This window comes from Limanda limanda, chromosome 4, assembly GCF_963576545.1.
Source record: "Limanda limanda chromosome 4, fLimLim1.1, whole genome shotgun sequence".
Classification (NCBI taxonomy): domain Eukaryota; kingdom Metazoa; phylum Chordata; class Actinopteri; order Pleuronectiformes; family Pleuronectidae; genus Limanda; species Limanda limanda.
This window is the reverse complement of record NC_083639.1, coordinates 15521180-15546001: the sequence shown is the minus strand read 5'-3', so window position 1 is coordinate 15546001 and position 24822 is coordinate 15521180. Positions and strand designations below refer to the sequence as shown.

General features: G+C 40.9%; 3 protein-coding genes across 3 annotated transcripts; 2 read left to right on the top strand and 1 right to left on the bottom strand.

The window, feature by feature from the left end:
* Positions 1-7370: 7370 nt before the first annotated feature.
* On the bottom strand, positions 7371-12684 carry zbtb49 (zinc finger and BTB domain containing 49). The gene is made up of 8 exons (XM_061070230.1): positions 12636-12684; positions 11965-12132; positions 10199-11313; positions 10043-10089; positions 9881-9954; positions 9685-9767; positions 9377-9538; positions 7371-8490 (listed from the first exon to the last, which is right to left on the bottom strand). Exons 2-8 carry the CDS (start codon positions 12114-12116, stop codon positions 7739-7741), a joined length of 2385 nt encoding a protein of 794 aa, XP_060926213.1. The 5' UTR covers positions 12117-12132; positions 12636-12684; the 3' UTR covers positions 7371-7738.
* A 274-nt stretch (positions 12685-12958) lies between these two features.
* On the top strand, positions 12959-16983 carry lyar (Ly1 antibody reactive homolog (mouse)). The gene is made up of 8 exons (XM_061069851.1): positions 12959-13355; positions 13460-13574; positions 13682-13789; positions 13887-13967; positions 14435-14756; positions 15399-15467; positions 15637-15722; positions 16705-16983. The coding sequence occupies exons 1-8, from the start codon at positions 13234-13236 to the stop codon at positions 16840-16842; spliced, it is 1041 nt and encodes a 346-aa protein (XP_060925834.1). The 5' UTR covers positions 12959-13233; the 3' UTR covers positions 16843-16983.
* Positions 16984-20619: 3636 nt separating this feature from the next.
* On the top strand, positions 20620-24247 carry tmem128 (transmembrane protein 128). The gene is made up of 5 exons (XM_061070228.1): positions 20620-20772; positions 22338-22470; positions 22881-23042; positions 23518-23626; positions 23777-24247. The coding sequence occupies exons 1-4, from the start codon at positions 20646-20648 to the stop codon at positions 23615-23617; spliced, it is 522 nt and encodes a 173-aa protein (XP_060926211.1). The 5' UTR covers positions 20620-20645; the 3' UTR covers positions 23618-23626; positions 23777-24247.
* Positions 24248-24822: the final 575 nt, after the last annotated feature.

Here is a 24822-nt window from a genome sequence, read left to right as displayed (position 1 = left end):
ATTTTATTTTTGTATCTGTTTGAGTTTTCAACTTCCAATACATCAGCATGATATTAAGCTCAATTTACTGTGCCTATACCCTATGCCCCTGTTTGTCTAAAGGCTTTAAAGTGTGTTGTTTTAAAACAATAAATCCTTTGTCAGCTCAATGGGTCATATAATAATAACAATAATAGTAAGAATATGAACAACAATAATAATTATTATTATAATAAATAGCTAGTAATATTCATAATGGCTGCAGCCAGAAAAAATCCACTAAACAAAAAGAATATTAATTTAGTATCTTTTATGCAAGAGTGAGATGACTACTTGCTCACGACACAGAAATAAGAAAAAAGAGTTGTGTCTCAGCGATAAGAAAGGCCTCTCGTTGCATTGCACTGAACTTTGAAAAAATGTTTCAGAATTCTATGGAAGGAATGAGCTAAGATTGACAGCAGAATGTGAAGATTTACAAAGATTATATCACAGATATTTAGCACCGTGTTGCAGAAATCTACCAAAATTACCATGAAACAGAAACTTGGACTATGGGCAGAAAAGGTCTCTGGTTCGTCTCTGGTTCGACTCCACGGAGAAACAACAAAAAGACGAACCTGGATTGATCTGTCCAAAAATCCAAGAGGATTCTCCCTACCCTGTCTAGTGCCCCTGAGCAAGGCACCTTACTCCCCCAACATCTGCTCCCCGGGCGCCGTACATGGCTGCTCAATGCTCTCTGTGTCCTGCACCAGATGGGTTAAAAGCAGAGGTTAAATTTCCCTCCTTGCATGAGTGTGCTTGTGCATGTCTGTGCATGTGTTTGGGACAAATAAATAAATGTATCTTAATCTTAATCTTAATCTTAACACCACTGTGAACCTCAAGAGCTGATAGCTTATCAAACAGATGTAATTTCATGTGTAAAATATTCTGGCAAATCTGTTTTTAATTTGTTATTTAATGCTATCAAACGTGCAAGATGGCGGTAGACATAGCCGTGATATTTCAGCTTTAGTTTTGTAGAATGAGAGGAAGTGGAGACTTGTCATCCATCTTTATTTTGTCTATGGTTTGGAAACATGTCAACAACATAAATTTCAGGATGTCCCTAAATTTACATAGCTATCTGTTACTGACACACACACACACACACAAACACACACACACACACACACACACACACACACACACACACACACACACACCTGCACGCACGCACGCATGCGCGCACACACACACACACACACACACACATGCACATTCAGGTAACTTTGTAGGTCCCCCTTTGATTGTATAGTTGTTGTTTTTGTTCAGATTCAATAGAAGCTCAGTCAGTTAGTCATCTAATGAGTTTGTCCAGGCAGAGAGACAGAGACAGAGAGAGAGGGAGAGAGAGAGAGAGAGAGAGAAAGAGAGAGAGAGAGAGAGAGGGAGAGAGAGCGAGAGAGAGAGAGAGAGAGAGAGAGAGAGAAAGAGAGACTGGATCTCACTGCAGGCAAGATCGAAAGCGAGGGGGGCTTCCTTGAGTCTGCTACGCTGATGACAATTCCTGTCGAGCCAAGTGCAAACTGCTCTGACAGCGTGACTAATTTTACAGCATCTCCCCTATCGCCTCTTCATTTATACTCTTTCATTTCCCCCTCTCCCTCTAATACATACACACATACGTACACACACAAGTAAACACACTCCCTGCCTGAAGGGTTCTGTCCATGCGATTAAGGAATCATTGATTTTGATTGGCTAATATTTTCACCATAGGAAATCAGGATCAGAGCAAGAAGAACGAGTCTCATGTGCATTTCATCTTTTTACTTAGGATCTGATTCCGATAATGAGCCGAAACACTCTAACTGGATTTCATGGCCGCCTGTCGTTTGACCATGTGAGATCATCAACATTTTACGCAGATAAAAGACTGTAGAGAAATAAATCTTTGCTATTTGGTGACGTGACCTTTTTTGTCAAATTTAAATGGACCTTCGTATGCCTACCCTAGTATGCCAAACTGATATAACATGATCTTATGAGCATTTAGGAGACTATTGGACTTTTACCAAACAGCAGCTACTATAGCAACATGTGCCAATTACAGGAATATAAAACCTCAATAGTCACCTCATTAACACAATTATTTTGATTCCGTTCCTGTAATCATTGTGAGGTGAACTGACTGAGAGCAGGTGACAGGGGAGTTATGACATGTTTGCTTCTTCTTTTACCTTTGTAGGGCTAAATTGATTGATAGCCCAATGTGAGAATCTAGCCTGTGATGCCAGGAATCAGCATGTCTAGGCTGAACAAGTCCACATGGTGGTGACTCAATGTTCTTCTCACAGATCATATGTCATGGTCTTGCCACCAGACTCTCGCCAGTGAGCTCCCCTCCAGGTCTGGCTCCAGGAGAGGGACCTGCTTTTTCCAATCCGGGGGAGGTTTCACCTGTTTAATCAGCATTTTTTTTCCAAAGGAAGTGTTACTCCTTCGTGTTGAAAGGCGGCAGTTGAGGTCTTCTGTTGGAGGTCTAACTGGGACAAGACCCTGTGGTAGACCCAGATCTCGCCTGAGTGACAACATATACCATATGGCTTAAGAAAGCCTCAGGATCATCCAGGAAACGCTGTGAAGCAAGGCTAGGGAGAAGGACACCTGGGATACCCTTCTTGGGCGGCTACCTCTGGCCCAAAACCCGGGCCCTTAGATGATGTAGCTAATCATCTCTCAACCTTTCTAACTAAACTTTAAAATAGAGTTTCAAAATATGTACAACTGGTTCTTAGCCGCAAAACCAACTTCCTGTCCATTCCCTGTCACAAGCCTGTCACTGAATGTGTATGTGCTGAAGCAACCTATTTTCCTTGCTTGAGGGGGGAAACTGGGAATAACCTGTCACTTACAGAGACTGGTGTCAAAATGCATTTCAAGAAACTGAATGTGTACTGCAGAGTCAGGCAGGGACACACCTGGGTACTATAGCTAAAGGCCTGTGTGTGTGTGTGTGTGTGTGTGTGTGGGGGGGGGGGGGGGTGTGTGTGTGTGTGTGTGTGTGTTTGTGTGTGTGTGGAAAAGACAGCGCACAAGAAGAAATACAGCAGTGGATAATAAGCATGGAGGGTGATGCAGAGTACGGTTGAGGACGCATATTATTCCTGCAGGACATGCATGCATTTTGGCCCCGAGGCCTCATCACACACATCCCAGGGCAGCAGAGCAACAGTATTGGAGCAATCACCATTCTTCTTCTTCTGGTTAAGCCTCTTTCATATTGTGACACACAGAGGAACTATAGCAGAGATACTAGGTCAGCCAATTATCCATCTCATCCAACAATGCAACACGCCGGGACCCCACAGCAATTACTGCTGAGCTGGAGCTGCTGCCAGAGCATGTCCACATCCTCTGGTGCTGATGCAGTTTCAAATGCAACATTGGTTACAAATGCTTTGTTGCAGAAATGGTAATATATCCTAAAACATCCATGACAAACAGAAATGCAGACTTTTGAATCTTTATAAGCGCATGAAGAGACAAACTTATCCTTAAAATGTTGAGATAAACAAGTCATTTAGGTGAACAACGACAAAAAATATGTTTGAGGCTCAGGCAAACCTGAACATGCTCTGCTCATTACCCTCAGTTAAATGTCACAGTTGGCCGAATTTGGATGGATTCATATATTTCACACTCGTTCGTTAATTAAACGTATCCTTCTACGTCTCTGACGACCCAAAGCAATGAAACGTGATTAGATCCAGGAACAAAAGACGAGCTTTAGAAATATTTCTGGGTAAAATGGCATTAGCACTGGTCTCATTCTGCACCGGTTAGACAGCGTACATAATCAGGATTAACTTGAGCATGATAGAGAGAGAGGGGGGGAGGAGAGAGCATCATGGGAAGAGAGAATTCATCCACAAAGTCACTTTTAGACAGAGACAGATAGCAACACCGGTGTGGTTGTTGTCATGTGATGAAGACACAAGAAGCACTTTTGTTTTCCATGACAAATGAAGCTGCTTTAGTTCGGTCAGTGGCAGCAGGGTTTACCAATACTCAGACGTCTGTCAGTAGCTGATCTGACTGGATGAGGGATGAGAAAAGACCAAACTGCATCCCCAATGTACACCTGCCACCTACCCCCTCTAATTCCCCATGGCTGTACATAAGAACTCAAGACCTCTGTTTATTTTCTGAGGTGTATGTAATGAAAGTTGCTCGAAAACAACTCTGCCTTCGTGCTACAAAGATATTGAACAACTCCGAGATAACAAACGTTCTCATCTGATCACAGGTGCTACTACCTTCGCCGAGGAGGTGATGTATTAATTTTATGTTTAGACATTTAGGCCAGAAACGTGGTGTAAATGACGACATTTTGTGTCGAATATGAATGTCGGGACTTACTGACACTTGGATGACACCACACAAGCAGTATGGAGGCATTTTATTTCTCTTCTGTCGTCTTTTTTTTTTACGTTTAAGGATCTGTCACCAACTACTACGATTGCATTGGTTTTGGCTACAATGCTGTTTACACCGGAAACTCCAAAAGTGTTTTGTGGACTCAAACACTTCACCCATAGATCCATCGGCAAAGAGGTGACTAGATAATGAGTGCATTTTATTTTTTTGGTCAACTATCCCTTTAAGGGCACGGTAGGGCCTTGGCAGACGTATGTGCTCTACTGAGTGTCATTCTGCTGTTGTGATCGACCTTACAGTTGTTCCTCAACACGGTGGCTCTCTGATCCTCTTCACACCTGGTATTCACATGCGTCTTGGGTGACTCCATATCTCCACATGCGTCTCCACTGACCACTTGTAATATATCTCGCATCCTCAGTCTATATGCTTATAAACAAGAACGTCAATTGTGTTTGCAATCCAATTGTAATGTTGTCTTTATCCAGTCTGACTATGAGAAAGGTAGCGGGTAAATGAGGGGATATAAGTGCGTCAAATACATAAAATAACTCCAGAAAGTACAGTAGTAATAAACAATACATATAGTCAAAAGAAAATTGTGAAAATCATCCAACAGAAAGGCAATGAAAATGTTCTGAATCAGGGCCACAACTTCAAAAGCACGATCACCTTTAGCTTTTTAACGGATGCATGGGGCAACCAGTAAGCCCTGGTCAGAGGACTTGAGTGACCTACTTTGGCTGTAGGGATGGAGCAGGTCAGCAATGTAAGCAGGGGTCTGACCATGCAGTATCTTGAAATTAAATGTACATCTGATGGGAAGCCAGAGTACGGATGATACGATGCCTGGGTGTGATGTGAGAGGACCTGGGGGACCCGGACAACATTCTAGCAGCAGTGTTCTGGACCACTTGAAAATGGTCCACAGAGGATTTACTGAGGCAGGATAAAAGGGAATTGCAATCATGAAATAAAGGGGTGAATGATCTGCAGCTCTGCTTGTAAAAAAAAAATGATAATTTTAATTATAAAAAAGAAAATCAACATGTGACAGCTAATGTTGATGTGGCTTGTTTGGTGCTTCGAGATGCTGACCAGTTGGAGAAGGTTGTATCTATAAGCATGCAGCTGTGAGCATATTAACAAATGATTTATGGAAAATCCCAGAGGTGCAAGTGGCTGTAGACACTAAGTCTTGCTTAAACCCATCTACTTCGAGTTCCTCACACTTTGTGGAAGTATTAAGTAAATACGAACCACTTTCAATGGCCAAAGGAGCCTGCCTTTTGTCTGACGACGCATGTAGGGAGAATTTCCAGCTGTTACAGTGGATGCATGTGAAGCAGCTCTCAAGAATTGTTAGATTAACATTGAGGAGAACTGGTAAATATGGTTGGTATGACTGTGCTGTAGATTTTGTCCTCTGTGTTGTAACGGACAGAAGGGTTTTTCTTCACGCTCTCACACGTTGGTGTCTGCTGTTAAGTGAGAACGTGTTCAAGCTCACAAGGGCTTGAATACATTTTCAGTCCAGAGTGAACTGATCACAGCTTGTAGGCAATAACAGCATCTTTCATATCCAGTAACACAGGCTAATGTATAAAGCACAAGAATGCAGGAATAATTAGGCGTTGACACACACTCTCCTTGGTGTTTAAACCAACCACTGGGATGGTTTAAACATCACCGGCCCATTTTACTGCCCAGGATCCATTGTCCGTCAGCAGTTGGAGGACAAAGGGAAATTAAGGATGATAACAGACTTGTGCAATGTGTTGCTATGCAACTAATCCAGCAGGCACTGGGTAACAGGCGCTGTATTTTTTTGACAATGACGGCCAATTATGGGATGCCTGTACTGTAGTGAATGCTTTCCACTCAGTTCACTGTTTACACGTCTCGATTGCTGCAGTGCTGGTGCACAATGTTTACTGGTGCACAGCGTTAACTGGATGTGAACATGAATCACACTTTCTCAGTCTGCATAAAAAAACAAATCCAACCCATGAGCAATGTTCATACCTTCAGGCCGTCGGTCAGAGGGGACTGACGTTACATAACATGTATATGCGCTGCTGTAAGTTTTGCCATGAGTAGTTTTTGTGTTCTTACATTAAATACAAACCTGTATCATTATAGTATCTGAGGCTCTGACCAAATTTCTTTGCACATACCATTATGAACTAATATGTTATTTATAGCGCCCTCTGTAGTCACTTTAAGAGCCTTACACTTTATATATATATATATATTTACAATAGTAGCACAATAGCATCCATTTTACTTTGTCTAACAATGCACTAGAAGTTAGAAATTAAAAAGCACCTGGAAAAAAACAACCTGAGGAAGATACTGTGCAGTGAACATTATGAACTCAAAGAAAACGAGAAAAGCACTCTGTAGAGTGGATACATCCACTAAGGGCCAACAGTCCCCTCAAGAAACCACCTTCAAATCCTGCAAACTAACAGAGACAGAAAAATAAAAATGTATTTTTATCAATACAGTTATGAAAATATACTGATGTAAACAACAGCGACTTATTTTCGTTCTGTATTTATGCAAGGAAAGCTGCATACATAATCCCATCTTGATTATGTGAGATCACAAATCAACATATTTCATGCATTATTGTAGTGATTCAGTCAAAACAGTTTGTGTCCTAAAGACAGAGTAACTGTGTCATATGTTTTTGTGATAGCTTTTGTTTTAAACAGCCCAAACAGTTAAATAAACATCTTGTACCTATACTACATTGTAAACATATTAAAAACTAGAACAGTTTTCTAATAAATAACAAAGACACACACATTAAATAGAAGGTACATAATTTATTCTTCTATGAATGTAATACTAATCAACATTTGACATCTCATAATAAAAAATAGGTCTGCATTTTATTACATTTTAAAGTGCAGTGCTGTATATACAAACTAAAAAATAATATTTTTATAAGCTCTAATGCATCATTGGAAATTGGATATTAAAAGGGAAGATCCACACAGACAAAAGCTGCACACCGCGCTTTCATTTAACTTTAATATTCAAGCATTTTTTGCTCTACAGCTGGCTCCCTAATCACTGTCATCAATGTGGGTGTCCTCCATCTGCTGTCAAAGGCTGCACATATGTTGTGACATCGTTAACTGGGGTGCTGTCAGAGAAGCATCACAACATCCCTGTGAGTAAATGTATTTCATTGTTTTAAGCTATACAAATTAACTCCTCTACACAAGACAGATTTAACCAACCAAGAGCAAGGTCACAACAATAAAAAACACCTGGAGGGCACCCTTTGAACTGGCTATCCTTTGCTTATAAATGTGTTTCACTGCTCCATGTCATTGTCATTCTGCAGAGTTTTCATTGCCAGGCCCCACAGTGTCACGCTGGAGATAAACTGCCCCTCAGTGGACCGGTAGGAGCCACTACTGGTTCTGCCCGAAGATGTAAGTGAACTGCAGTGATTGTCCGGAGGAGGCAGGTAGGGCCTTCCCGCCAGATCTCTGCCCATCTCCAACGACATATTCTCATTCTCCACATACGGACCGTACACCACCTCCTGAGACAGGTGGTGTTTGCCCAGCTTTGTGTGGTCTGCGGCAGCCAGTGCTGTGTTTTTCTCATGGTGGTTGGAGGAGAGGAGGTGATGTGGTACCAGGGAGCGGAGCTCTGGAAGGGGGGTGGGGGTTGAAGCTGGGCTGAGTTGCATGCTGGGGGAAGGAGTGTCGATATGTGGTGGTGACGGCTGTGGTGGTGAAGGAGGAGGTGGTGAGGGTTTGTCGAGCCCTGCGTGGGGCATCATGGTGGAGAAATTCTGCTCACTGGCAGAGGCAGGAGATTTACTGTGGCCGTCAGGTTTGGAGAACGAGGCTGCTCCGTCTGAGCTACTCGGCGCCTGCTCAGAGGTGTCTGTGACCGGGCTGTCGTCTGGAGCACCCTTGCAGTGCATGTTGCTGTGTCTCCTCAACATGGCAGAGCGGGTGAAACTCTTGCCACAGGCGTTACAGATATAGGGTTTCTCCCCAGTGTGAGAACGTATGTGACGCTGCAGGTCCCCTGAGCCAACAAAGCATTTCCCTGCATTGAAGATACAAATAAAGTTTAAAACCCCTTGCACACTTTAGCTATGGTCCATACAGAGATACGTATTAAGAGAAAGTAGGCGGTGAGCATTACAGGGTGAGTTTAAAATATGCTCTCAATCATTTTTACTTGAGCCCGACGATACAGATTTTTTGGGGCCGATGCTGATACCAAAATTAGCAAGTAAAAAAATGTCCAAAACTCATATATCAGCTGGTATTTATATATAAGAGAAATTGGCAATGATTCTAAGATATCTCAAATGTAACTGAGGTTTGATATTTGACATGTTAACAATAAACATTAAATCTAATATATAGGACTTCAATTAAGAAAATATGTATTTTTTTCCATAAAGTGCAAACATAAATGCACATATTTTTAGCATTTTTTATTCTGTTAAATCAAAGCGGATACCAATATATCTGTGAAAAGCTCTTATTTTTAAACTCTCAGTTAGAAAATAAACCTTTCCTGTGACACCAATTTATTAAGAATCTATAAATGATTGACCCTATTGCAGGAAACGATTAAATATCTGAAATTCATATCTGGTGGCCACAGGTTTCTCAAACTTCTTGGATAAATATGTTTCAAAAGAATAAATAACTTCAAATAATACTACATTTATGTTCCTTTTAAGCTATTTTGACTTTAACAGACCAGTATGGGGAAAAAAGATATGAATGAATAAGAAATAAGAATAATGTCAAACAGAACAGACTAAGCCATCATAATAAGTTAAGGCTTTTGAACAAGGTTATATTTTTCAATCCTAAACAAAATGATTTAATGTTTTTAACACAACTACGTCTCTATTAGAACCTGCAAAATCAAGACGTGAAAACCAATTTTCCACTAGAAACAGACGGCTCCTTACCACACGTGGCACAGCTGTGTGGTTTTTCTCCAGCGTGGCGCGTCTTGTGCTTCAGAAGCTTTCTGTGCGTGTTGAAAGATTTTCCACACTGGTCACAAGTGAAGGTCTTGTCTGTGGCGTGAGTCCTCTTGTGCTCCTTGAGATTGCTCAAGTTGTTAAACCCTGAGGGATAAACATGTTGCAGAGAGTTTAACATCAATCTCATGAACACAAAATGTTTCGCAGTTTTACAGATAGCTGAAAATTATTTAAGTTTATGGTTTATCTTATAAAAAAGGAGATGAGTTATGTTGAGAGATGTCACATACCTCGACCACATATATCACAGAGATGTGGCTTCTCTCCTGTGTGGACCACTTTGTGACGGTGGACATCACCTGATGCTGTAAAGCTGAACATCACAGATAAACATTATGTTAAATAAAATATCTATACAGGTGAAAGGGGAAATGGGGGAAAATGGAAATTTAAATGAGAAAAGGAGATAAATAGGAGATTCTTTACCTTTTTCCACATAACTCACAGATGTACGGTTTCTCTCCAGAGTGTCGCCGCAGATGAGTCTGTAAATTTCCAGCCTGTAAAGCAATAACTTATATCAATATTATCTGGGCACCTAAGAATATCTTTGCAAAATTTTAATTAGAATAAAACACCAAACTGTACCTGTGAGAAGTATCTCCCACAAACATTACACTGGAAGGGCTTTTCACCTGCAAAGACAAACAGAGACTTCCGGTCTAAAAATATTGATACGATAAATCATACAGAATCGTTGGCTTAACTGATATATGCTATTTTGTAATTATTAACTGTAAATACCAGTATGTGAGCGCTTGTGCAGTTCCAGGTTGCTTGGGTGCTTAAAAATCTTCCCACACACGTCACAACAGTACTGCTTGTGTCCCGCCTGCTGCTGCGGCTTCAGATTTTGCTCTTCTAGGGTCACAGGTGGAGGACTGGGTTGTCGTGGCTCTGTCGCCGTCTCAGGAACCTTCCCCTCGCCTGCAGTCACTTCCTCAGTAGGAGCAGCTGGCGTCTCAGTCTGGACAACAGGCCCCTCTTGATGACTCTCTTTTGGTAGGCTGAGGACGGGCTCGCTGACAGACTCAGCACACATCTCCTCCAAAGCTTTCTGAGACCTCAGGTAGTTGTATTTTTTCAGGTAAACAGCCTTCTTGGGGCGCACTAGCCCGTTGAGCATGGAGTCTGCTGAGTCACAGTTGGGAGCATTTAAATTGTCTGAGGGTGTGAGAGAGGAGACGGGGTTCTTCTCCACTGCCACAGATGTGATCGGAGGATTAGGCTGAGCTGTGTTTCCAGAGCATACAGGTGTGTTGTTGCCTCCCTGGTTTACCCCGAGCTGACCCTGCTGCTCCTCCACCACCACCACCAAAGGACCTGGGCCTTGATTTGCTGCATTAATTGTCTGAATTGCGCTTTCTTTGAAGTACTGTTTACTGTAGAAGTTACGGAGCTTGTAGCCATGGACTAATTGTTTTTCTACAGGTGCCTGAGTGACACCAGCTGTGTAATAGTTAGAGCTGCTATTAGGCCCAGAAACTGGCAGCCTTTTGGGGTGGTCCAGGTCAGTGCCGAGGCCAGGCCTCTGGGATTCAGAGGGACAGTGGAGGTCGACATCGTGAGGAAGACTGCTTCCCAAGAGGCAGTCGTGCTCAGAGCTCAGCATGCCTGGGAGGGAAAACGATGGGATCTCCACTGGTGGAGGACAAGGCTTGAGGAAAGTGTTGCACATGCTCTGCACGTTTGGAACCTGTAAGCACTGAGCAATGTCCAGGAGCGCTTGTACGTTATCTTGATTGAGGTCGAGGTGAGACGTGTACATGTAGTCCAATATGTGGCCGATGCCACTGACATCCTGGATAACCAAGTTAAACACCTCGTTCTTTTGACTGGGGGAACTTTGGAACAAAGACCTGAAAAGATCAGACAGTGAAAAGTGGGTATTCACACATATTCAGGTGGCAGGAGATTAACTATTGAAGGTGCTCGGAGCTGGTATTAACATCCATCCTGAGAAATCAAATCACAAGAGGACAGACTTCCCACTTGGAATTTAAATGACTCCTGAATGTGCCTCCTGTAACCAATTCTGATCGGATATAACTTCCCACTCTTTATGCAAATAATCATGTATGTAATTTCTGATTGAACACCAAATGGTTTACTTTTAACCCATTCTGAACGTATAGATGTGTCAGAGTGAGCAATAGATACAGGGAGTGGCTGATTTTTACTGTTGAATAGGATACTACCCATTTGGGGGGGAAATAAACATAATCATGTGTCGATCAGTGTTGATATTTTGTAGATATCAACAGATGGACTATGAGAAGAGTAAAAAACAAGTTGTACTTGTTGTGAAACTGTCGCGGTTCATATGTGGCTCTGGATGCATTTGCATTCACACAGCTGAAAAATGTGACCACTCCCGAATGTGGTCTGAGAGATCGGGTCTCGAGACTCAATGAGGACAAGTTTGGAGTGAGCTTTGCTGTGACCACTTGTGATTGGATCCCTCAGGAAGGCTGTTGCCACCAGGCATGAACGTGGTCATATAAACGCACCTGAAGTAGGAGCTGAAAGCAGCCAGGACATTCTTGTGGGCTTTGAAGCAGACGCCTTTGACCACCAGCGTGCAGTCACACAGCAGCCCCTGAATCCTCTGCTCCTGGAGCTGCTGCAGGAGGTACGAGCTGTGACTGGACACAGTGTCCATGGTCCCTCAGCTCCGACTGCTCCATCAAAAACACACACACACACACACACACACACACACACACACACACACACACACACACACACACACACACACACACACACACACACACACACACACACACACACACACACACACACACACACACACACACACACACACACACACACACACACACACAGTTATTAATTATCCCTCTGATCTGCTACCTGTTTAAATACAAACTGGTAAAAAGTCATGCAAAGAGTTCTGCCAACATTGTTCCAAAAGTAAGTGTTCAGAGATATACTATAAATCATACAGGTCCTACAGCCAGGCAGAAACCTGTGTCTGTGCTATGAGACCACCCATGCAAAAATTGGACGAATGTCCCAAACAGGCGAAACACAAGCTAAGCTAACAAACTAGCCCCAGGGATGAGAGATGTCAGTCTAACTAAGAACTGTCTCCCCCCCACTGGAAGTCTGATGTTGTTCGTTCACATCAGTGACACAGATCAGCCCAGACCCGTGTCCAGACCTGTGTTGGAGCAGCAGCATTTGGTTTCCACCTCTTATTTGGATGATGGGTCACCTCTCGAATGCGAGAATTTGGCGTCACTTCCGGGTGCAGCTTCTTTTTCGAGCCACCGAAACACGAAACGGGGGCGAAAAAAACAACATAGTGTCGGAGAATGATTGTGTGACGTGTTTTAACTTCACAAGACGTGGCTAACCTGCTAAACGATTGTGTACACAACCTTTCAGTGAAAGGGCGTTTGGATGGTATTTTACTTCATCGGTCTCAGAACCTTTCCTTGATTGCGTTTGCACACGGAAGACTATTAATGCGGCCACAGCGTGTCCCCGCCGTCACGTGTGTTTTGGAATGTTTCAGCCGTTGGAAGAGAGCAGGCGTGTCGCAGTTTTAAATGAGATTTAGAAGCAAAACTAGTTTAACGCAGAGACTCGTTTATATATGTTAGCTTAGCGTAACACTCGTCAGCTTTGGATAACGATACTCGTCTTTCTGTGGCTAACTGTAGCTGAAACTGTTGCGGACAGAGCGGCGTCGCATGAGGATAGCACCGGGTTTGTTTTGAGTCGGGATCATCTCGGCCTATTAGTGGCGTTAGAAAATGGTGTTTTTCACCTGTAACGCCTGCGGTGAGTCCCTGAAGAAAGCTCAGGTTGATAAGCATGTGAACATGTGCCGGGGCTGCCAGGTCCTGTCCTGCATCGACTGTGGAAAAGATTTCTGGTAACGACCGAGTGTTTCCTGCCTCCCGCCTGTTCCTGTTTACTCACCACTCACATTGTTACAGAAGCAGTTTCATGTGTGCTCTGCTGTCTCTCTGTGAACAGGGGCGATGACTACAAGAACCACCTTAAATGCATCAGTGAAGATCAGAAGTATGGAGGCAAAGGCTTCGAGGCGAAGGCAAACAAGGGAGATGTGAAGCAGCAGCAATGGATTCAGGTGAGAGAGGCACAGAAATGATTTCCCATCTGTGTGATGAAATAATAAAAGTAGTGTTTGTGTACGTGCGATTTTTAAATCTAACTTGACATTTTTCTTGACTGAAGAAAGTCAACGAGGCCATGGACAAACCCGATATCAGTGCGAAGCTAAAGGACGTGCTCAAACAAGTCAGCGTGTACGACAATGTCCCAAGAAAGAAGGCCAAGTTTCAGGTCAGAGTTTCTTCCAACTACACCATACATTACTTACTTCATTGAGGTATCTGGTGGCCAGGTGCGTCATGGTTTTCATGTTGTATCTCTCCCTCAGAACTGGATGAGGAACAGTCTTAAAATATCCAACACCAACCTTCACGATGAAGTGTGGAACATCCTTTCTGCAGCCGACAGTGTAAGTTCAGCTGCTTTAAGTTTTCTATTGTTGTTGCTTCTATAGCTTATTACTTGTGCATATTTTTTCTGTCAGCATAGTAAGGTTCACTGATCAAATCCAGTTTAAATGCAACAATTGGCTCTAAAATCAATATAAACATGTCGCTTAAATATACATTTTTTTGCATCAAGGTAATATCAGATGTTGGTTGATAGTTAAACTCTATTGGAATAATTTTCCAATTTGTAAATTCACATGTTGCCAAAAATAATATGCATGACAGCCATAGTCTCTTTACAGTATTTAAAGATGGTTGATACGTAGTTTTGATCTGAAGCCATTAGATAAGGAAACGGCATATCCTCCTTTATGTGATTTTCCTTCTGTTGTTTGGTGCAATAAGTTATCTCAAGATATAGAAAAAATAAGATTCCAGTGTCTTCAACCTCTAAGTTAATTTTCATTCCCAACTCACAACCTGACAGGCTCCAGAGGTCCCCCGGCAGACTAAAAAAGAGGAACAGGCAGCGCCTGAAGTCCAGATGCAAACTAATGGGAATGAAGAAAAAAATGGAGAGCCAGGTGTTGAGAAGAAGAAGCTGAACAAAAAGGAGCGTAAAGAGGCCCGTCAGCAGAAGAACAGGAAAGCTCAGAAAAACACTGAAAAAACAGACACACAAGATGGAGAGGGAGACCAGACAGGCAAAAATAAGAAAAAGGACAAAAAGAGAAAGCGCAGCAATGAAGAAGATGAAGAGCAGAACGGGCACAACGCTGAAAACGAGACGTCCAACAAGAAAATGAAGAGTAAGTTGTCTGTGAAGATTCTCAGTCATCCAGGTCATGGTTATTCAGGAAGGGTTGAAATGAGGGCAACTGGCCTAAAACTTCTCCTATTTCACCTTTCGTCCGAGAGGCTTCTTCGAGTAAGTAAAGGGAAACACTGAATCCTGCAACAGAGGACAATGTCACATAACTGCCTACACCACTTTCCCTTTTCAAGGAGATTTGTAACCATTCCTTGATTAAGATCCCATAAAGAGGTTAAAGTCCTTGGGCCCCCCAGCACCCAGTCAGAACTCAAGAATTATTTGGATGAGAGGTGAAAATCGAAAACTAAATCCAGTTGCCCTCAATTCAAGGTTTACACATGTTCTGTTCATTTTACTGTCTGCAAATGCTGTATATGGTTGGCAATGTTAACATATAGATATAAAATAACATTTACAGATTAAGTTTGAGCCTCCAAATGTAGGTCAAGAATTAAGGTCTTAAGGAAACGCTCAAATACTAATGTCCATCTGTAAAAATTGGGCACTTTTGATTATGTATTTAAAAAAGTTTATAATTGACACATTCCTCCTCACCAGTCTATGTTTGAGTTGACGTGTAGGTTTGTGTATTTCAGGATGCACTTACAACACAACTTTTCTTCCTTCTCTTTCCCAGTTGTTGAAACAGCAGAGTCTGCTGAGGCACAAATGTCAGAGGACACTGAGGACCAAAAAGCCCCCAAAGGTAACGTGGTTTGGTTCATGTTTTTGAACAATGCCTTGTTAGAGATACATGATGGTGTTAAACAGTGAAGCCACCAGGTGTCAGTGTTGTTGTTTCTTTGTTTGAGAAATGACCATCAGTGAAAACTCTCCACACTAGAAGACAATTGATGGTTCTGATCATCTTACAGGCAAATTCAACTGGAAAGGGAATATCAAGGCTGTGCTGAAAGACTCCGTTGACCAGGAACTTCCAGTGAAGAAACTCAGGAAGAAGGTGAGACTTGTGAGACATGGGTGCATTCCGAAAGTCCAAATAATCTCCTTTCCTAACCACTTCCTTGACCCTAATGGAATATGTCAAGAGGTCAAGGAGAGATGGGAAGGAGAAGCTGTAGGAGTCGAGAAGAACCACAATGCAGAGAAAATCCGATAGATTTTTTTTTGAGAACAACTTTATCATAACAGAAAATGCACGCAAAATGTACGGTACTCTGCTCTAGGCTGTGCACTGACGATTATAACAAAGTTTCCCATTAAAACAAAATAACACGTCTTGAGAAAGGAGGTCTTCAGTTCATATAGAGGGAACATTTAAATCATCTCTTACAGTAAAAAACAACAAAACAGATTTGATAAAGAATTCAAATGAAACTAACAGGACTGAAATGTAGAAATAATGTGAGGGATATAGTGGAGAAAACCTTGTATAAGTAGAGAGAAAAAATATTGTATCCATTCCAAAGTCGAGGGATTGAGAAAACATTTATATTTAATACTAATGAGAATATAGTAATCAATCAGCTTGTTGATCGTTGTGACTCTTGACTTGACAATTGTGACAGAGAAGAAATCAGGAGCTCATACAATCATGTGAGGATTCACATCATTTCTGGATCATGTCATGAGAACATGGGTGTTTCCAGGTGTAAATATAATGTTGCATTGCTATAAATGTTGCTGCCGCAAAGAATTGCAGGACGGCATTTTCTTTCTTTCCAATCCTTTCATAAAGGATTGTTTGATGTTTCCTATACTTAAGAGAGAATTTGAATAGCTCTTATAATGATGGTCGCTGAAATACCTGATCATTTCACTCAGTTAGGAAGGCTCCTATGCAAAATGGACGATTCGAAAGCACCCATGGAGTGTTTTACTCTGTAATTCTTTGTTTGCATTGCATCTCATCTAACTTCTAAACCCTGCATGTTCCTCTGAACTTATCTTTTGGTTACATTTTTTTTTTGTGTTTTACACAGATTGTGGCTGCCTACTATTCGTTCACTGCTGATGGAAATTTTAAAACTGAAGAGGAGGTTCTGGCACTATTCAACAAGAAGATCACTAAAAATCCCACGTTTAAAGTTTTGAAAGACCGAGTTAAACTTGTAAAGTAAACTTGTGTATCTCACACCTCTGGCAAGATGTTGTTCATAGACTTTTAAAATTTAAAGGAGTTCCTTGTCTGTTATCCTCCTGGGGATGTTTTTATACAGATGGCATAATCTTGAAGATTAAACCATTTTATAAGTGATAAATGCGTCTTGTTTCTGATTTCAGTGAAGCCGGTTGGCTTTACAAACTATCCCAGAACGCGTCTGTGTTCTTTAACGTATAAAATGACAATTGTGATAGACAATGACTCTCTTCTACATTCCACGGCCACAGTAAGGCTGGGAAATGGCACCTTATCTGTGGGATTGGATGTTGGAGTGGGGGAAGGGAAACAGGAGAGGTGCACCCAAGGTGAATTTGACTCTCACACGGGACGAAGCTAATGCACATTCCTCGGCACCCCGAACGGGGTTCACTTGGCTGTGGACACAGAAGCTCCATAGAAGCAAGATGTTTGGTGTCAGCATCAGGTGAAGTTTTAATGCTGTCTGATTTTCCACCGCTAGAATGGGCAGCCTCTTTACCCTGTACACACACACACACACACACACACACACACACACACACACACACACACACACACACACACACACGGAGCTACAGGAGGAAATCTGCCCAGCTTTATGAAGCTCTGCTAATCCCAGCAGGTTCAACACTGATGCTCATTCATCACACTGCTTACCTGTAATTGTATATTAGATACTTTGGGTATTAGTCAAGCTGTTACTCAGGTTTGCTAGTATTAAAATGGTGTTTTCTAGTCTACCGTTGCACTAATCCAGACCCCACAGGATTCTCAGAAAAACTGAAACTGAGCCTGTCTCCACTGTCGCAAAACAAATCTGGGTCTCCACAGCAGTCTCATTTCCACCATTAAATACGTCATGATGAACTGTGACCACTAACTTTTGTTATGAAGGGTCAGTTTGATCCTTGAGCATTAAACTTAATGGCAGCCATAATTATTTGAAGAATGACTTATCCAAGTTAGTCGGTAGGCTACCTGGGATATTAAACCCAAAACAGAGGCATTATAGCGTCTGAAAGAAACTGTCTTTGAAAAGAAAAGTTTGATTAATAAGAAAAATAACATGCTTGCATAGCTGCTTGTTGATTGTCTTGTCTGTGTAACCAGTCCTTGCTACTTGTGGAACTGTTGGCATCAACAATTATTGAATTGAATGAAAATGGATAGCATTATGTAGCTAGATTTACATGTTCTCTGTTTGCCATGTAGTTACTCAACGGTTATCATCCTGCCATTGTTGTCTTGGTTTGTCTCACTGTACTGTTGACTTAACACAACTGAAAGCTTTGTACAGAGTAAACCTACTGGGGGCTGCTTGTGCTCTGATCTGGTTGTGATACAAATTATCATGTAGTTCTGCTCCTATGTACCGGGCATCTATGGATGAGTTTTATCTGGTACATCTGCTCTGGAACAAGACCCCGTCCCTGAGTGAAGAGTTACTGATGACTCAGTTGCCTCCACCTGTTTGTGGAGCAGGAGTCACATGTTTCCTTACAGGTGAATACAGAGAAATTAGTTGACCCCATTAATATAAAAAAAATAGTCCAATAACAATGACACCTCTCAGTGTAAAAAAAAGAAGAAGCTGAAACTTCATTATTACAGGACTGTTATATTACTTTACAATTGTTTTGTATTCTACCTAATAAACTGTTATAATAATAATATTATTATATTATTATTATAATAATAAAATAATAAAAGCGATCAGCTGTTTAGCTGTTGACAAGTGAGGGATCAACCTCCACTTGAAGTATTATTCACTTTTCTTTACCACACACATCTTGCCTTTACCTGGAAAGTTTTTAATTGGGAGTAAAGTGGGACAAAGGTATCGGCAGTGTCCGATTCTTGCCAGCACTGTGTAAAGGTAGACGTTGGAGATAAACTCTGGAATGGAGCCAGCTACTATGCATTCTACAAAGTTGATGAGGAATGGGAGCAAATAGACTTGGGCAGACGTCTTTTTTCTGCAAATATCCTCAGTTACCCTTTTAAGCTTATATACATTTCCCCAGCCTAGTGGTACAGTTTTGTAATGCTGTTGGTATCCACATGATTCTTTAAGACTATAAATAACATTAACTGTTGGGACCTGATTGAAATGGATTTTTGGGGCAGATACCAATATGTCATCTGACATATGTTAAAAAATGTCAATGATTAATGTCAATATCAAACCCCAATGACAAAGACATTTAACTGAGGCTTGATATTTTACAGTTTAACCATAAACTTCATGATAAATAACCACATATAATCATGCAACACAAATAAGACCAAACATATAGAAGTCTAATTTATATAATGTTTTCATGTCAGAGCATATAAACAATAAGCTGATAAAATATATTATCGACCATGCCTTAATTGAATATGTTCAAATTACTAGTTACTGCCTTGGTTATTTATCTCAAGTGACTGTATTTAACATGGTTTTGTATATTAAAATTTTACTTATTTTCACAGGTAACAAATATAGATTTGCACCAAATGATTGGTATAATGAAAATACGCTTAGATTTCAATACATTCTGAACTCAAACGTTGTGTGGACCTCCCCTTTACATTTTAATATATAAATATATGTCCTATTGTTTGTAAATAAATAAAATGTTTATTTAATTAGGGCCCGAGCACAGACATCAAAGGTGTCTGGTGAGACCCTATTGAAATTGTAAGGATTATTAGGGCCCGAGCACTGATCAAAGGTCAGGGAGGAGCCTATTGTTATTGTAAGGATTATTTATTATTCATCTTCTTCTTATTATTATTCAGGCAAATGAATTGGCTTTTTGAAGGCTTTAACATGCTCAACTTCTTACCAAAATTTTTCAGAAAGTTAGAAAGTGGTGAAAATGTACGTATTATGAAGGAATTTTCAATGGGCGTCGCAAAATGGCTCAACGGTGCCCCCGAGACCCCTGGAACGTGTTCACATTGACCGGTCTTCACAAAAATCAATATACAGGTGTATCATGACCAGACAAACAAAAAAGTCTTTAGGTGCAATTGGAAAAACACAACAGGTAGCCTGCTATCTTGCATTTAGTGGCCATTTTGGCCATATTCCACATTTTTACTTTGATGTACTTGTACCAGGGTTTTCATCGGATCAACGTCAAATTGAGATGAGTGTCATCACAACAAGATGGAGATAAAAACTGACTGACGCATTTTTTTTTAGTCACACGGTGTGACCGTGGCGTGGCATCAAAGCTTGATTACACGCCATGAAAACACGATGTTCTGGCTATTAAAACACGATGTCCTGTACATACATCGACCATGAATCCTTTGATGCTGAGCCGGTCAAATATCAAAGGAATCTTTGTTTTTATTATTATTTTCAGGCAAACGCATGCAACGCTTCAAAATGCATGTGCTCGGGCCCACTCAGTGCTGCTTTGCAGCCCTAGAAATTTTAGTTATTATTATTATTATTATTCATTATTATTACACATTGACCGGTCTTCACAAAAATCGATATACAGGTGTATTTATTATTATTATTATTATTATTCAGGCAAATGAATTGGCTTTTTGAGGGCTTTAACATGCTCAACTTCTTACCAAAATTTACAGAAAGTTAGAAAGTGGTGAAAATTTACGTATTCTGAAGGAATTTTCAATTGTTATTGTTTTTCTATAACTAAATTTGTATTAATAAAGAGAAGAAGAAAAATACAACTGTTGATGTCAAGTGCGTCATAGAAAGGCGACTCTGAATCTAACAGGAAGTGTCTTCAAGTGGTCCCTTAGCTTTCAGGGCTGATGCTAGTTACTGATAGCATCAACACCATGTTGAACGACAGTGAGCTGTCAACACTGCGGAACAGGTTCAAGAGAGATGCGGAGCTGCTTATGCAAACAACGACAGCGGGTGACGAAGATGAAAAGAGTAAGACACGTGTTGGCTGACACTATTAGCCGGGTTTTCTGTCAGAGCTAACGTCATAAACACAGTGTTTACTGACGTCCCGACTGTACATGCTAAACACAGCCTTCTGACTAACTAACAGAAATGTCAACGGCTCAAACTGTTGACCGAACAGTGTGTCGTCATCACGGTGTGGAAACAAAGTGACCGTTTCCCTTCACGAAACTGTAACGAGCTGCAACTAGTGATTCACTCAGAAGTCAGTTTATTAGGAACACCAAGCTTAAGCTAATGCAGCCTGATGCAGGAGACCTGCAGTGAACCACAGTGTGATGAAGGATGACATGTGTTTGTGGAAGCTGCTGGATGTGTTTCATGGTTATAGTTTACTGTTATCAAGCCTGTACCCTCATTGTTACAAAATGGGTTAGACGCAATAATGGAAAGACTTTCAAATATAACACAACACAAATCAACAGCATCACACACACTGTATCCTTCTAAATAACCGTCAACACTGAACAGTCAAAACAAACCATGGACATTTTAATTTTAAAGTTTTGTTCACGGTTGGACTCCTTCATTAGTTTTATCGTGGCGTATTGTGGCTGAGTTTAGCCAATAAACAACAGACTGTGTGACTGCAACATTTTAATTCTAAAAGCGGTTTGTATGCAGCTTGTACAGTGGACGATTGTTCAGCTCTGAGGCGTCGACTGGCAGATACCCAACAATTCTTGATTCTTTTGACTGTGAGCTGTGTCAGCCCAGCCTCATAGTACAAGGGAACTCTGCTCCTACGCTGTCTCTTGTCCAAGGGCCATCTCTTTGCCAGTGAAAACCGATCAGTGTAATACAAGCAACAGACCAAGCATTTGTTGAGCGGTCATCCCTTTCATATCAGCGTCTACGATTATTCCAGTGTGCGCCAGTGGTCTTTCAGGTGAGCTGGCTTGCTATAGTATATCTTGTAAACAAGATGGACCACTGGGCAAACCTTTCATTAAAGATGCAGGTCAACTATTTGTCTGGGGCACGGAGGCATGGAGTTCATTGTGAACTCCGCACAGAGCAGAGCAGCACTTCATCAGCCAGCAACAAGCTCTGATATGTTTAATTAACCAGTAAATTATAGAGATTAATAGCCCTTGGAGAAGTAAGATTATCTTCTGGAAAAGTCTCAGATTCACCTCTTAAGCTCCTGAAATTCGAATGGTTGGGATTTGGCATATTCTATTGAAGCAGGACAAGTCTCAGTTTGTAGTAAATAGTGAACTTACTGTAATTCTTTCACTGAATACTTTAATTTGAATTTAGTGTGTTTTGTTACATCATACTACTCTGCTAACTTTATATTTTAACCATCTAATCAATGGTAAAATAATGCAAGACTGTCTAAAATTGAGGGCCCGTGGATTGTTGAGGGCTAATTAAACGTGATAAGCTATGAATGCATTTCCTATGATCTGTACTTAAATTTCTACTTTCAAAGTTGTCATGGATTCAATTGTGCTCTCAAAGTGAACACATGGATGAAGCTCCAACTCTAAGACTTTATGACATTGTTGTTTTCGATTATCTTTCAGGTCCGGAGGAAAAAGATGCCAAACCTCTTCCTCGCATTAACAGACACAACGTTTTCTGGGTCGTGGCATCTATAGCTGTGACCTACTATTTTGAGTTCCTCCAAAACATCATGGAGAACGATGATATCAAAAGGTGACTGAGTTATGCAGACGACTGATGAAACTCCCTCCCAGATTTCATTCACACGTCTCTGTACCCTACTTTATAAACATACAGCTAAGCAGGTAAAATATGACATGTATGAGGTCAATTGCCTACTGTGACTTATCCTTAGTTTCGTTACTTTCTCTAAATAACCTTCACACAGAGAGCCTAATCCTCTGTTGCTGTTGAAGGTGGACGCTCATGTTAAAAAAACAAAGTTCACATGTTTTTGTTTTAGTTTCTCAGTAAAAGATACCAGTGACATTTGATACAAGTGGGAAGTTTGTGTTTCATTGTTAACTTCACCATTTGTAGTTGGACAGCTTCAGTAAATCTCAGCAGATTAACTTCTGATCTTCAATAACCTCCTCCCTCTTTCTAAACCCTATTTTTTCCAGCTGGTGGTTCTATGTGGGTCTGGTACTCCTTGGGATCTGCCTGTCGCTGGCCATGTTTTGTATTGTATACCTGGAGTGGTTCAAAGGGATCCAGAACTATGACCAAGAATATCCTGCCATTCCTCCACTCGCCACCGCCGCCTTTATTGCTGCATCATGCAGGTAAAACACACAAAAGACGTAACTGTGAATTGCTTTAACAAAGTATTTTATCCTTTTAGTTTATTACCAGGTAAAATAAAGGACGCTGTATTTGAAACCAAACAAGAAGATCAGCATCAGATGTTTATCACAACATTTGATATACTATACATCTCCCTTTTTGAATGTGATAATCTAGAAGATAACGTTGTCATGACGAGAAATAATGTAGTTTGTTGGTATATGCCCCATAATCCAGTATCTCACAGGCTTCTAGCTGTCATGTTGAGACACAAAAGTAACAAACAATTGTCTAAAATTGTATTAAAATGCTTAAACATCAAGATTTTGTTTCAATTGAACTAAGTAGTCAAACCAAACCCATGCCAAAACAAGCTGAGACTGTAAACCATGACAGTGTAGGAGGAGGCAGCTGTTTTTTTTGTGTTTCAGTATTTGTGTGTATTAGTAAGTAACATGTGTCCTTCTCTCTCAGCTTTAACATAGCACTGTGGCCAGTGTGGTCCTTCTTCACTCCACTCATCCTCTTCACACAGTTCATGGGTGTGGTCATGCTCATATCTTTGCTTGGATAAATGGGAAAGGTGAGGACAATACTTTTTTTTTGTGTGTGTTCTCTTTTTAATGACAACTTTGCATTTGGACATACATTTTTGGACTCATACGTGGCATAAAATTTAAACTTTAATTTTATTCTTGAATCTCAACTCATAATCTTCTCTATTGTTTTGCAGCTGAGGATTGACACCATGCAAACCTCAATACTGAGTTGTGTTTTTATACTTTTCATCCCTTGCTTACACATATTTTATGTTCAACTCGCCCATATCTACACTCCCAGTTTACTGAACCTCACACTCTCTCTTGAGAATAAAACACTGGTGGCAACACAGGAAACACACCTGTATTTTAACAACTGGCCTTTTTCCACAGCAAACATCTTGACTTCTTACAGTAGCGAAAGCACAGGTGCTGGCCAATGGCCGTAACACTGACAGTATATGATACGAAAAAACAACTAAATGGAATTAAACCATAATTCATTTTACTACACACACCTGTTATTTCCTAACAGATACATGTCTTCTGCGATGTTTGCCTGTTGTGCCAATCTGTATAGAAGTGTGTGTGTGTAAGCATTGAAGAAAATCTGTTGGACCATTTATAGCTGTTGAAAAGTAAAAAAATATAAAACAAATTGTCAAGCAGTTTGTGGTGAGTTTAATAATTTCTGCTTATCTCCTGTTAAAATGTTTATCTTGAATAAAGTTATGTAAAAAATTTCAATATCTGTAAAATTGTTGCTCTTCATGAAACTGCATCAAACATGCACCAAGCATCTGGTATGCACACAGACAAATCAAATCAAATCAAAGTTTATTGTCACATGCACCAATGACAGCGTCATCGGAGCAGTGAAATTCTTGTGACCCGGCAGGCAGCATCTACTTAGTAGACGGGCTTTACAAAATAAAAAAATAACATACCATATAACATATATCATAGCAAAATGAAGCAGCAGTTTACCGGGTGAACGAGTGGAGAATATTAAATTAAATAATATGAATATATGTGAAGTAAGTGTATTTGTATGGGTAGTGGAGCAGAATGTACATGGTTACTGTTCAGAGGGTCAGTGTTGCTGATTCAAAAGCCTTACGGCCTGGGGGAAGAAGCTGTTTTTGAGTCTGGTAGTCTGTGCTCAGATGCTCCGGTAACTTCTGCCAGACGGCAGAAGTTAGAACTGTGAGGACTCCACAGCCTGGATGGTCCTTGATGA

Bases quoted from the DNA above. Each gene is read 5' to 3' on its own strand.
- lyar (XM_061069851.1), top strand. From the start codon at position 13,234: ATGGTGTTTTTCACCTGTAACGCCTGCGGTGAGTCCCTGAAGAAAGCT. The intron at 13,790-13,886 runs GTCAGAGTTTCT...TCTCTCCCTCAG, and splicing joins GAAAGAAGGCCAAGTTTCAG to AACTGGATGAGGAACAGTCT. The intron at 15,723-16,704 runs GTGAGACTTGTG...TGTTTTACACAG, and splicing joins TGAAGAAACTCAGGAAGAAG to ATTGTGGCTGCCTACTATTC.
- tmem128 (XM_061070228.1), top strand. From the start codon at position 20,646: ATGCTAGTTACTGATAGCATCAACACCATGTTGAACGACAGTGAGCTG. The intron at 20,773-22,337 runs GTAAGACACGTG...ATTATCTTTCAG, and splicing joins GGGTGACGAAGATGAAAAGA to GTCCGGAGGAAAAAGATGCC. The intron at 23,043-23,517 runs GTAAAACACACA...CTTCTCTCTCAG, and splicing joins TTTATTGCTGCATCATGCAG to CTTTAACATAGCACTGTGGC.
- zbtb49 (XM_061070230.1), bottom strand. From the start codon at position 12,116: ATGGACACTGTGTCCAGTCACAGCTCGTACCTCCTGCAGCAGCTCCAG. The intron at 11,314-11,964 runs GTGCGTTTATAT...TGATCTTTTCAG, and splicing joins GCTTTCAGCTCCTACTTCAG to GTCTTTGTTCCAAAGTTCCC. The intron at 10,090-10,198 runs GTATTTACAGTT...TTGTCTTTGCAG, and splicing joins GCACAAGCGCTCACATACTG to GTGAAAAGCCCTTCCAGTGT.